This window comes from Lycium ferocissimum, chromosome 7 (genome assembly GCF_029784015.1).
Source record: "Lycium ferocissimum isolate CSIRO_LF1 chromosome 7, AGI_CSIRO_Lferr_CH_V1, whole genome shotgun sequence".
Taxonomy (NCBI): Eukaryota; Viridiplantae; Streptophyta; class Magnoliopsida; order Solanales; family Solanaceae; genus Lycium; species Lycium ferocissimum.
In genome coordinates this window covers 61,985,540-61,998,330 of record NC_081348.1, presented here as the reverse complement: position 1 = coordinate 61,998,330, position 12,791 = coordinate 61,985,540, and the positions used below count along the sequence as shown (strand labels likewise).

At 34.0% G+C, this 12,791-nt stretch overlaps 1 protein-coding gene across 1 annotated transcript in view; it reads right to left on the bottom strand.

Annotated features, from left to right (window-relative positions):
- Window positions 1–9,904: 9,904 nt before the first annotated feature.
- LOC132065820 (calcium-dependent protein kinase 17-like) overlaps window positions 9,905–12,791 on the bottom strand; it is a 13,917-nt gene continuing 11,030 nt past the window's right edge. The window contains exons 4-8 of the mRNA XM_059459375.1: window positions 12,598–12,713; window positions 11,986–12,153; window positions 11,224–11,351; window positions 10,514–10,613; window positions 9,905–10,357 (exon numbers count right to left, since the gene is read on the bottom strand). Of these exons, the coding sequence (XP_059315358.1) occupies window positions 10,253–10,357; window positions 10,514–10,613; window positions 11,224–11,351; window positions 11,986–12,153; window positions 12,598–12,713 (617 nt within the window). The 3' untranslated portion in view covers window positions 9,905–10,252. The remainder of the gene's footprint in view (window positions 10,358–10,513; window positions 10,614–11,223; window positions 11,352–11,985; window positions 12,154–12,597; window positions 12,714–12,791) is intronic.

The following is a 12,791-nucleotide window of genomic DNA, read 5'->3' as shown; positions in this document are numbered from 1 at the left end:
GAAGTTAATTATATGTGTGTACTGTTACTAATTATCTTACTTTTATGAACGACTACACGTAGTTATATATATAATCATTTAGTTGATTAATATCACAATGTAATGTTCCGAATGGAATCTTTTCAGAAAGACCATCTTTTGTCTCATGGTAGCCTGCGTTTATTTCCTTAATTACAAAAATTTTGTTATTGGGTTAACCATACACTTTACTTGTTTCTAGCAATTCACATAGCATCATCAAATGATACAAGTCTTGGATAAGAATAGGCCAAGAATTAGGAAACATTATGGGAAACTAAAATCAAATTAAACTTCCATAGAAGAGAAACAAATAGAAGACTTTCATAAAAATTCTCATTTTGTACTTACAGATGATGAATTAGCTAGTAACTGCGCAGTTTCCAATATTTTGTCTTTTTTTAAAAAATTATACAAAAGTTAAAGTTGATTTTAATGGTGACTACTAATTTGCAGGATTCGTGATGAGTTGGTTACAACTAATGGCAGTAAGAGAGATACTTAATAATAATGAAGTGGCCATGTTAAGAGAGAAGATATCAATAATGTTCAATATTGGCGATGGGATTACTTGCGGCATAGTTTGTTCCTCCTCAGATGATTGTAACGATGGATAGGTTTGTAAAGCTTGTGCAAAGTCTATGTATGGTGGTAATGGATGTGGTATACCACCACCATTTGACTCCAATAAATTAATCCAAACTAATTAAGTACTACCTATATTATGCATGTCGCATGGATGGGATATGTTAAATGTTCGTCTACTATATGTATCTATGTAAAAAATAAAAACGTCTACCAGATAGCTAGCCAGGTGGACATGTTATTAAGTTGTATGTTTTGTTGTAAGGGGCTTTTTACAATACGGCAATTGCAACTATGTACTGCCTGGTCATAGGTAATTATAATGTGTACGAGTAGTAGTCATGTTAATTGGTGTGTTTAATTTTTGATTGTATTGGGTCGTGATGAACCTAGTTTTATGTGGTGTCTAATATTGTAACTTGCTTGGTTATGAACTAGTGGGAATGTGTATTCCCTATATAGTTTCTTGTTCTTGTTTATTGTTTTTCTTTTTTAACAAATTCAATTGATCAAAATCTTAAGATAACACAATTGATTGAATCGTCTGAAGCTGTTAGGATCTAAGTTGGAATTTGAACAGAATTGAATTCGAATGAATGAAACAATGTATTTTTGGGGACAATTTTCTGTTTGTAAATGGAATTGCAGCTGAATTACAATAGGAGATTATGAAATAAGGAAAACAAATGAAACACTAACTATGTTGGTTGCACGATCTACTTCCTATCCTATGCGGTATCCAATTTTCGCCTACAGGATGGAATACGTTACTCTAACTGTTCTATGCTAGCGTCTTGCAGAATATAAATAGTAGGTAAATAAAGAACACATGAATTTTACGTGGAAACCACCCGGCTCACAAGAGCGACAAAAATCACAACCTACACCTCTATAGGATTTTTCCCAAACTCCACTACAACGGTGAGTCTCTGCAAATTCAATTTTCAGACTCAGTAACACAGGAACTAACCTCTAATCCCTATCTTACTAATCAACCTTTGACTAGCAAGCAATCTTCAAGTTGACCTCCAACTTGAAGTTGAATTTACAACGCTTTGTATCTAATTGTAATGCTTCTAATAAAGCGGATAAAGATACAACTCGATAACCAACCTAATACAAGTTTTCTAGACTCAAGAACTGTAAAACATACACTCTACTCTACAGCTTCTTCAACCGCCTTCTCATACTAGGGGCGCATGCCTAGATTCTGAATATTCTTGATATCTTCGCCGATTGCTCAATATTCTGAAATCTCTCTTTGTAGGTGTGGAAACTTTTGTTTTGGTAATACTTGGATATATCTAGCATTGAGTGCACAAAGAAGTCGGCAAACACAAAACCTTCTTCGAGTAGGCCCATGAGATAAAATAGGGTTTGTGTTGAATTGAGATTCTTGCCTTTTGGACCGACTTCATTGTCCTCGTAGGAGTCTGAAGAACCTTGTTTAATTATGGCAAAGAATCTTATAATCTTGACCGCCAAGTCTTTACCATAAAACTGCAAATCCTAGTTGCTGTAGGACATAAGCTGGAACATGTTCACGAACCCGTTTCTTCCACCTGGTTCTTCCGCCTCTGAATCTCTACACTGTCTGAGTTGGAACATGTTCACGAAATTGTTTCATCATCCCTTTCTTGTTCATTCCTCTAACTCTATCTTGAGCATGCTTTTGTGATGGATGATGGAACATATTAACAGACATATTTTATAGCATCAAACTCTTTGCTCTGTGTCTGTATTTCTTCACTAGATTTGTTCATTGCTGGAGTAAATCATGTCTTCAGCCTTGTCTAGCTCTGTGACTCTGATCATGTTCTTGTTCTGTGTTGAAACATGATCATGTTCTTGTTCTGTGTTGAAACATGTTTGCAGACCTGCTCCATGTGCTTTGTCTGCAACTCTCTTTATTCGAACAAAATACTTTTGAGTCATCTTCACCTTTTCTCCTCATGATCTCTTCTCTTCTGATTCATTTAACTAGTCTTTAAATTGGTACACATGTTTGCTTAGCTTGTTCTAATCTTCCTTGAACTAATTCTTTGACTGAGTTATCTCTTTCTCATTGAACTGTACTTGTCTACATCTGTCTCTGTGATGGAACATGTTTGTAGACCAGTTCCATTCACCCCGTGCGTTCTTGCTATTTTAGACATATCATTATGTTTGGAACATTTTGTGAACCTCAACCATCTATCTAGCTTTGCTCAAATACTTTGTCTGGACCATGTTTCTAGACCTGGTTTATTCACCATGTATGTTCGCTCTGTCAATCATCAAAATCCAAACGTGCATTTAGATTTGCTAATGCCAACAAACTAGTAACTAGTTCGCCATAGATTTGAGCTCGAATGGTGGTAATGAATGTGCTATACTACCAGTGCACCACCATTCAACTCCATTTCACTCTAATAAATCCAAACTTTAGAAGCATTAACCTTAGTGTTAGCGCGGAAACGTTAAAAACACAGTAATTAACGTGGTTTGGATCGATGTGATCCTAGACCATGGAGAATGGCCGACACTTTTAATATCAAGAGAGAAAGTAAGTTACAAGATTGAATACTCTTAGGTTCTATGTTCTGTCCTACTTCATAGATCCTAGCTAGCATGTATTTATACTACTAGGTCTAATGCTTTCCTAGAAAGGATCTAAATCCCAATAACACTCGAAAACCAACAAAGAAAAAAGTATCCTTTTATTTCTTTTCGCTTTTGAGTAGGAATTAGCTTGAATATCTTCTCAACTTCATAATCTCCACGTTGAGATGAATTTCGAGCTTCTATACAAACGTCATTTAGTCCAATGTCTCTAAGCCTACGTGAGCTAACTCTGTATAGGAAACAAGAGACACTAACCGAAATCTTGTACATTTAGTAGCTCTACCTTGCCCTGTCGTTCTCCATCCTAACGCATCAGTTGATGCGAACTCCTGCAAATTCATAATATGACTGAACTTGACAAGAAGAATTACCTTGGTCAACATATCCGCTGCGTTATCTTTTGTCAACCTTCAAGACCTTAACTGTACCGTGTTCAACAACATCACGAATAAAATGGAATCTGATATCAATGTATTTGGGGCGATCAAGAAATCTCTGATTTTTTATCAAGTGAATAGAACTCTGGCTATCACATTTTAGAGTTGGTTCATGTTGAAGCCTACTCAATTCTGACACCAAACCTTTCAACCATATAGCCTTCTTATCGCTTTCGCCGCCATATTCAACTTCGTCGTGGACAAAGCAACTATAGACCGGAGAGTTGTCTTCCAACTTATGGTACTACTGCGCAAGAGTACAGATATAGACCGTTGTTGATCTCCTTCTATCAAGATCACCTGCAAAATCAGAATCCACATAACCAAGGACCGAGAAGCCTTCATTTCTCATCCTACAAAAAGTTAGACCAAGATTCGAAGAACCTTTAAGATGTTTCAATATCCACTTAATTGCTTCCCAATGTGTCTTACATGGATTAGACATGAATCGAATGACCACACTCATTACTTGAGCAATATCAGGCCGAGTGCAAACCATAGCATACATAATGCTACAAACTGCACTAGAATAAGAAACTTTTGACATCTACTCCACCTCTTCCTTTGATTATGGTGCCATCAAAGAAGAAAGTCTGAAATATTGTGCTAACGGTAAAGTAACGGGTTTACATTTATTCATGCCAAACCTCTGAAGTACCTTCTCAATATACTTTTTCTGTGAAAGATGTACCTCACCGTTCTTCCTGTGAATCTCCATTCCAAGGATTTTCTTAGCTTCACCTAAATCTTTCATGTCAAACTCCTTACTTAGCAGTTTCTTCAAATCATTTATCTCTGTCATACTATTAGCAACAATAAGCATAACATCAACATATAATAGTAAATAAATTTTTGAATTACCATATACCGTCATATGATATACGCAGCTATCAAATGCACTTCTCAAGAAACCTTTATTAATCATGAACGCATCAAATCTCTTGTACCACTATCCTGGTGACTGTTTCAAGCCATGAAAAGATTTCTTCAATTGACAAACCTGGTCTTCTTTTCCTTCAATAAGGAAACCCTCGGGCTTATTCATGAAGATCACCTCTTCAAGTTCACCATGTAAGAATGTAGTCTTGACATCAAGATGATGAAACTTCAAGTCCTAATGGGCAACCAAAACTACTAACAAACGAATTGAGCTATGCTTCACGACTGGTGAGAAAATCTCATTGTAGTCTATTCCCTCCTTCTGACAAAAGCCCTTAGCAACCAATCTCGCTTTGTATCTACCATCTTCTACACCCAGAATGCCATCCTTTTTTCTGAAGACCCATTTGCAACCAACAGTTCTCTTCCCCTTTGGTAGACTCACTAAATCCCATGTCTGGTTCTTGTGCAGAGACTCCATCTCTTCGGTCATGGCTAAAGGCCATTGATCAGCTTCACCACACATACCAACTTCTGTATAGCTTGAGGGTTCCAGATCCTTTATTACCTCCTTGGCAGTAGCTAATGCATATGCCACTAGATTAGCTTGCAAAGGCTGAGGATAATATTTTGGATTAGGCTGAGGATAATATTTTGTTTATCCTTCCAGTAGCTATACTGTATGGTTTACCTTCAGGTACTACTGTGTGGGCTTTTTCATTATCTGACTCCACCTGAGTCACTTGATCCTCCTGCTCGGTGAGTTTCACATTTTCCTCCACCGTTTCTGTTGTAAGAACTTTTTGTCCTGCAAACTCAATAGAAGTCTTTCCAGGATCAAGCATAGAGGCCTCATCAAAAGTAACATCTCTACTGATTACAAACTTAAGAGGATCTAAACTCCATATTCTATATCCTTTTACCCCTTCAGCATATCCCATAAATAAACCTTTTTGAGCTCTAGGTTCTAGTTTTCCATCACTTACATGATAATATGCGGGACACCCCAAGGATTCTTAAGTACGAGTAATTAGAAGGTTTATTTGACCATACCTCATTTGGAGTTTTGAAGTCAATCGCCGACGCTGGAGAATGATGAACAACATAACAAACAGTATTTACTGCTTTCGCCCAGGCACATTAGAGATCATACATCATGCTTTCTCAAGAAGAGTGCGGTTTATCCTTTCAACTACTCCATTTTGTTGTCGGTATGCCTAACAGTTTTATGTCTTAATACACCATGAATCTTGCAGAAATTGTCAAATTCTTCATTGCAAAACTTTAAGCCATTATCTATTTGAAGACACTTAATCTTTCTGCCACATTGATTTTTAATTAATGTCTTTCAGTTTTAAAATTATGAAAAACATCACTTTTAGCCTTTAAGAAGTATACCCAAACCTTGCATGAAAAATCATCAATGAATGTAAGAAGATACCTCTTTCCACCCTTGAATGGAACCTGAGATGGACCCCATAAATCTGAATGAATGTAGTCAAGTAACCCTTTGGTTTTGTGCTTTCCCTTCCTAAAGCTGACCCATTTCTGCTTTCCAAGGACACGATGCTTACAAAAATCAAGTGTACTAATCTTCTCACCTTTCAAAAGGTTTCGGTTGCTTAAAATTGCCAACCCCCTCTCGCTCATGCGACCTAATCTCATATGCTACGTCTTAGCCTTGTTATCATTTGATAACTGGGAGGTTGCAGCATTCGCAGTACCTAGAATGATGCTGCCCATAAGTACATAAAGACCACCCTCTAGTTTGGCCTTTAACATGACCAGAAAACCCTTGGTCACCTTGCAAATTCCACCTTCACCCGCATGTTTGTATCCGAGCTTATCAAGAGTACCAAGAGAGATCATATTTTTTTTCATATCAGGAACATGTCGAACATTAGACAATGTTCTTATGATGCCGTTATGACATTGTATACGGGCTGAACTAGTTCCTGCTATTTCACATACTGCATCGTTACCTATAAGTATAGTCCCACTCGTCTGCTCGTAGCTAGTAAACCAATCTTTTCTGAAGCACATGTGAAAGGTACAAGCTGAATCTAAAATCCACTTCTGTGTCTGGATGTCATCTGTTGAAACAGTTAGCACATAATCTTCTCCAGATGTCTAAGCTAGCTTAACTGTAGATGCACTGGCTGTTGTTTTATCAATCTTCTTATTCGGGCAATCCCTCTTAAAGTGACCCTTTTGATGACAACCCCAACATTCAACATCCTTTCTACTCACCCTCTTCCTAGATTTTGACCTAGCTACTGATTTGCCTCTCCCTCTTTGGCTCGGGCGATCTCTAACTGTCAAACCCTCACCATGGTCCTCTTTCTCACCATTATTGATATGGTTTCTTAATTCATCTGAATTCAATGCATGTCTTACCATCTGTAATGTGACCACCTCCTTACTGTACATCATTGAATTAACTACGTCTTTCTATGCCGTGATAATGAAAACGAAGAAAGTGCATGCTAGTTCTTCATCTCCCACTTTAATATCAGCATGAGTAAGATCCATAGCCAATTTATTAAAAGCATCAAGATGATCCTGTAAAGTTGTACCTACCTTTATCTTGAAGGTGTGTAAACGTGCCTTAACAACATTCTAGTTGCTACTGATTTCTTCCGGTAGAAGTCTTCAAGTTTTTTCCACAAACTCGCAGCTGTTTTCTCGGTACGGACTTCACATAACACGCTGTCCGATAAGGATAATTGAATTGTGGTAAACGCATCCATCTCAATCTTCTCGCTTCTCGGCCCCTTTCGTATTTTTGGGATACTAGTCGTCCAAAGCATAGGCTGATCCTTCTATTCGTAACAACACCATGGTCTTGATCTTCCAGATGTTGAAGTTATTATTTTTCCTATCAAAATTCGCTACCTCAAACTTCATAAATGCCATAGATCTCACGACCTGTAGGCTTTGATACCAATTATTAGCACGGAGACGATAAAAATACAGTAATTAACGTGGTTCGGATCGATGTGATCCTAGTCAACGGAGAACGACTGGCAGTTTTATTAATATCAAGGGAGAAAGTAAGTTACAAGATTGAATCCTCTTATGTTCTATGTTCTGTCCTACTTAATAAATCCTAGCTAACATGTATTTATACTACTAGGTCTGATCCTTTCCTAGAAAGGATCTAAATCCCAATAACACTCGAAAATCAACAAAGAAAAAAGTTTCTTTTTATTTCTTTCCGCTTTTGAGTAGAAATTGGCTTAAATATCTTCTTAACTTCACACTTAGTCATACACTTTTTTATGCACTTTTAGTTTTCGTAAACATTCTGTGAAGTAAGTAAGAAATATCTTGAGAGATTGCATTTTTACTTTTATTCTTGATGTAATATAATATAAAACTCTACCGTGTTATAAAGTTGTATGTTTGTTGTAAGGGGATTATCACAAGATGGAACGTGTTGAGTCCACACTGGTAGGCAAATGGGAATTTGGTCTCTTTATACAGTCTTGGGCAATCCTCATGTCATGAGCTAATTTATGGGGTTGAATTAGGCTCATGATTCATTTCTTTATCATGGTATCAGATTCAGGCCTAATCCAATTTCACAATGTAAATGGGCCCCCTGTATTATATTGTCCACGCTCCAGATGTCCAATCTTTGACGTGCGGGAGGGTGTTGAGTCCCACATCGGTGGGCAAATAAGAATTTGGTCTCCTTATATGATCTTCGGCAATCGTCCCATCATGAACTAGCCTTTGGAGTTAAGATATGCCCAAGATCCATTTCATTATTAGCAAGTGCAACTACCGTCAAACCTCATTATAACGGCTTGATTTTTTCCAGAACCGATTTTTTATATTATATTTTACTTCTCTATATCAACATTCAACCTTTAACAGTAGTGACATCTATTATAGCGGAACACTCTTTGTAAAATTACATCTCTATAATAGTCATACTCAAATGTTGTGTAATAATATTTTGTAAGAAATATATTATGTATACAAATAAAATATTAAAATATTTATGACAATCAACATTAGTGTCATGCACATATTAAATTTCAAGTACGAATATCTAAAAGCAAAATTGTATTTAAATGGTGTTCATCAGTTATGGTCATAACTTTAGGAGGAAAAGGTGTTTGCCTTTTTAACATTCATACTCTTTTTTTTTTTTTTTGGTCAAATTGGTTAAGAAATACATTCCTTCTTCTCGGTACACAAAATCATTAAACTACACATGAGATGACACTAAACTGATTACAAATTGATTCAATTTTTTTTTTTTGAGTGATCATTCAATTCTTATTTATTTAAGGCTCGTACAATAATTACCATAAATATTATCGGTACGGTACAATTAATTATGAATTTATTAGCAATGTATTAGTCTTTTTCAATTTTTCATTAATGAAGTATGAAAATCAATTGAGATTTTAAATTTAACAAGTATTTTTTTCGTTTATAACATAAAAAGTATAGAAAAATGTCAGTATACATATATAATAACATCTCACTATAACAACCATAAAATTTTTAGACAAACACTGCCACTATAGCGAGGTTTGATTGTAGTGCCTTGTCATAGATAATGTAGTCCAACAGTCATGTTAGTTGGTGTGTTTAATTTGTTCTTGTATTGGGTCGTGAGGAACCTAGTTTATTTTGGTATCTATTGTAACTTGTTTGGTTATGAAATAATGCGAGTGTGTATTCCTATATAGTTTCTTGTTCTTGTTTATCGATTTTTTTTTTTTTTTTTTTTTAAATAATTCGAGCATTAAAAAATCTTACGATAATGCAATTGATTGAATTGTTTGAAGCATCATAAACTCATCTGAAAACCCTTACACAACCCATAAAAGACAACTGCATGTATCCTAAAATATGCTCCACCACATGTAGCAAGATATAGGATTTACATTTTTTTGGCTATTACTTATTATTTTTGTCTCTTTGATATCACGTGAAAGAATATGAATAGTTAATCACAAAATGTAAAGGCAATAGGTGGAGTGACCCAAGACATTGTTAGCTTAAAAATACGTCACTTATTCAATCGATCATACTAATCTATTAATCTTGATTAATACATTTTTATTATATTTATGTAGCTCTCAATCACTAATTATGCTTTGAGACTATACATCCATCAGACCATCACCATCATAATATTGCATATCATCCTAAGTCGTAATTAAGTTGAATTGCAAAGTTCAAAGCTACATATGTCTCGCTTCCTTTGAAATTAAAATCTTCAAAAAATACGGTTTAACAATTACATAAGTTCTTCCCAGAAAATATTGGGCCAATTTTTTGTTATTTTGGAGTTCCATAATGAAATAGAAATAAACTTTACTTCTTCTGTAAATATTATTTAGTCAACTACATTGGCATTACTACAATTTCTATTGTTGCTCTTCTGTACTAAACATTTTTCGGCATCAAACTTAACTATTAATAAAAATGATTTATATTATATACACAGATAGTGTCACAAACTTTTTTTTTACTCTTATACAAAATTCGAACACGCTCACGAATTCTAAATTCTCATTTCTTTTTCAATTTTCTTTTAGGAAAAATGATAGTTATAATATACATAAGCATCCATGAAATTGTAAACTTCATGAATGGCTCGAAATTTTTTACAAAATAAGGCTTTGGTCTTTCTCCAATGAAAGTACCAATGACTTTGATTTTTTTCTTTAATTTTGAATTGTTTTTATATTCACAATGAAAATTTATTTTGCAACAAATGATTCCCTTCGTTTCTTTAGATTTGCTTGTGTATCTGGAGTTCCTTTTCTCATCATAGCTGCAAACTCGTCATAGTTGATTCGACCATCCTGCACAACAAATAATGCCAGATTTTAAATTCAACGCATTGACGGTATAAAAGTTAGTGCATAATTAAATAGTTTATAAGGTAATTATACATAAATAATTATGATAAACATTAACATGTAATTAACTTGGTAAAGATGTAAGTGTTTCAAACTTACGTTATTAGAGTCAACTTCAGCAACAATGTCCTTTATATCCTTTCCATCATCGATGCCAAAATCTCGTAAAGCTTGTTCTAACTCTTCTACTGTAATGTACCTGAAATTTTTTGAAAAAAGATAAGATAAAATAAAGCAATTACAATCTAGGAGAAAGTAAAATACAATTTTCATGAAAGTGAATCCTCAGTTTTTTTTTTTTTTTCGTTCAAGGGAAAAATTCGACATTTGTTTTGTTTCATAGTTAATCTAGGATTTTAATGTATGTCGGAAAAATAAAGAACACTAATCACTTGCTATTAATTTGGCTCGACTTTTCATGTAATTGAACCAAGAGTTTGACTTAAATATATTCACAGTAAAAAATAATCTTATATGATATCATGTCCTAAAATAAGTGAGAGATCAATAATAACTAAAAAGAAAGACAAGTAATTTGCTATGGCATGTTAAAATACATTGACACATGTCGTAGTAGGTTACCTGTCGTATTTTTAGGTTATTAATCCTACAAATTATGGACCTATTATCTATAATTATTTTTTTAAGTGAAATGATAGTGTAATTCTTTTATACTGTCAATTTAATAGAATTTAAAACCCTAAAAAATAAAACAAATAATTAATTTGCTGCAACAGATTAAAAAACACTAAGGATGTAAATTTTTCCGTCAATAAATATATAATTTAAATCTTTGAAATTGAACTTACCCGCTATTATCCTTATCAAAATATTGGAATGCTGTGTAAAGATGTTCTTCTTTGTCCATTCTATTCATGTGCATTGTCGCTGTAATAAACTCTTCATAATCTATGGTTCCATTGCCATCAGCATCAGCCTAATTATTTTCAATATATACAAGGGAAATCAACATTAGAATAAAGAAAAAACTTGCAAAATTTCCCATTATATTTACTGCAGAAAGATTTACTTTTACAAGGGTTAAGCTGAAGTACTTTTAGGTGGTAAACAATATATACGCTAACATATGATTCGTTACTAACAACTAAATTTTTAATAAATATACATGAAATGTTGTATGTGATGGTCAAATTATCTTAAAAAAAAAATTAATTTTTTTGTGAACTTGTGACCGTAAAATATGTGATTATATAAAATCTGGAAGATGAAATTTATGAAAAATGGAAAACGAAAATAACTAAGAACAATAAATTTCAAAATTATTTTCATCATTTAATAATAATGACTGTCTTTTTTTATTGGTAGACTAGTCGCCCTTTAATGGGGGCATTGATGCAACATCACATATCGATAAATCCCAACTTTAGGTCTTTTAAAAAAAATTAAACTGATTCAATTGTGAACCACTAAGTGCAATGAATATCACTATATCCGTTGCGTATATAAGAAAGGTATCCGCTCTGACTTTTTGGGAAGTTACAACTTAGGAAACAAGGTTTTAAATATTAAAAAAGGATGTGCTCTTTATAAGAAGTAATTAGAGGACTTACAGCTTCCATTAATTGTTGAATTTCGTAATCAGATAATTTTGTTCCTTGTTTGGCAAGTCCTTGCTTTAATTCCTCAAGTGTTATTGCTCCACTATTATCAGTATCCATGCTTTTGAACATTTGCTTCAATCCCATAATTTCTTCCTCTGATAGGCACCCTGCAATAACCTGTAATATATACCTCCAAATGAATATTTTAATAACCCGATAATTTGTTAAACGTACCCGACATACGAAAAACAGTGAAATCACTCTAAAAGAAGATTTGCTTTTAGGTATAGTTACCTTTTTGGACCACCCTAAATATGATAGTAGTTTGCAAATGTATATGTTTTGTATATTAAGTATAAATATACATAATACATACATATTGTATACGTAAATATACATATAATATGCATAAACATACATAATCTCTGGATATATTTATTTTGGCTAGCGTTCGTAAGTAATTTTGGCCAACTGGCCAAAAATGAAAAAAACAAAAACTTGTTTTTACAACATTTTATGCAACTTTTCAAGATCTTGAAATTACCCGGGGACTACTTTCTTGAAATTGTACATTTGTTGACATAACATCTATTTAATTGAAAAGAAAAAAAGAATAATTACCCGGAGAGCAACTTTCTTGAAATTGTTCATAGCTCTGAATTGTTTGAGCCTACTTAAAACAGCATTGTCAAGTGGTGTATCTGGTGCTTCTCCATCCTCCTTGATCCATGGATGATCTGAATTCATATACAGAATTTATTTAGAAATTAATCATAATGTTTTTCACCTATATATACTTCCTCAAGTATCATGGT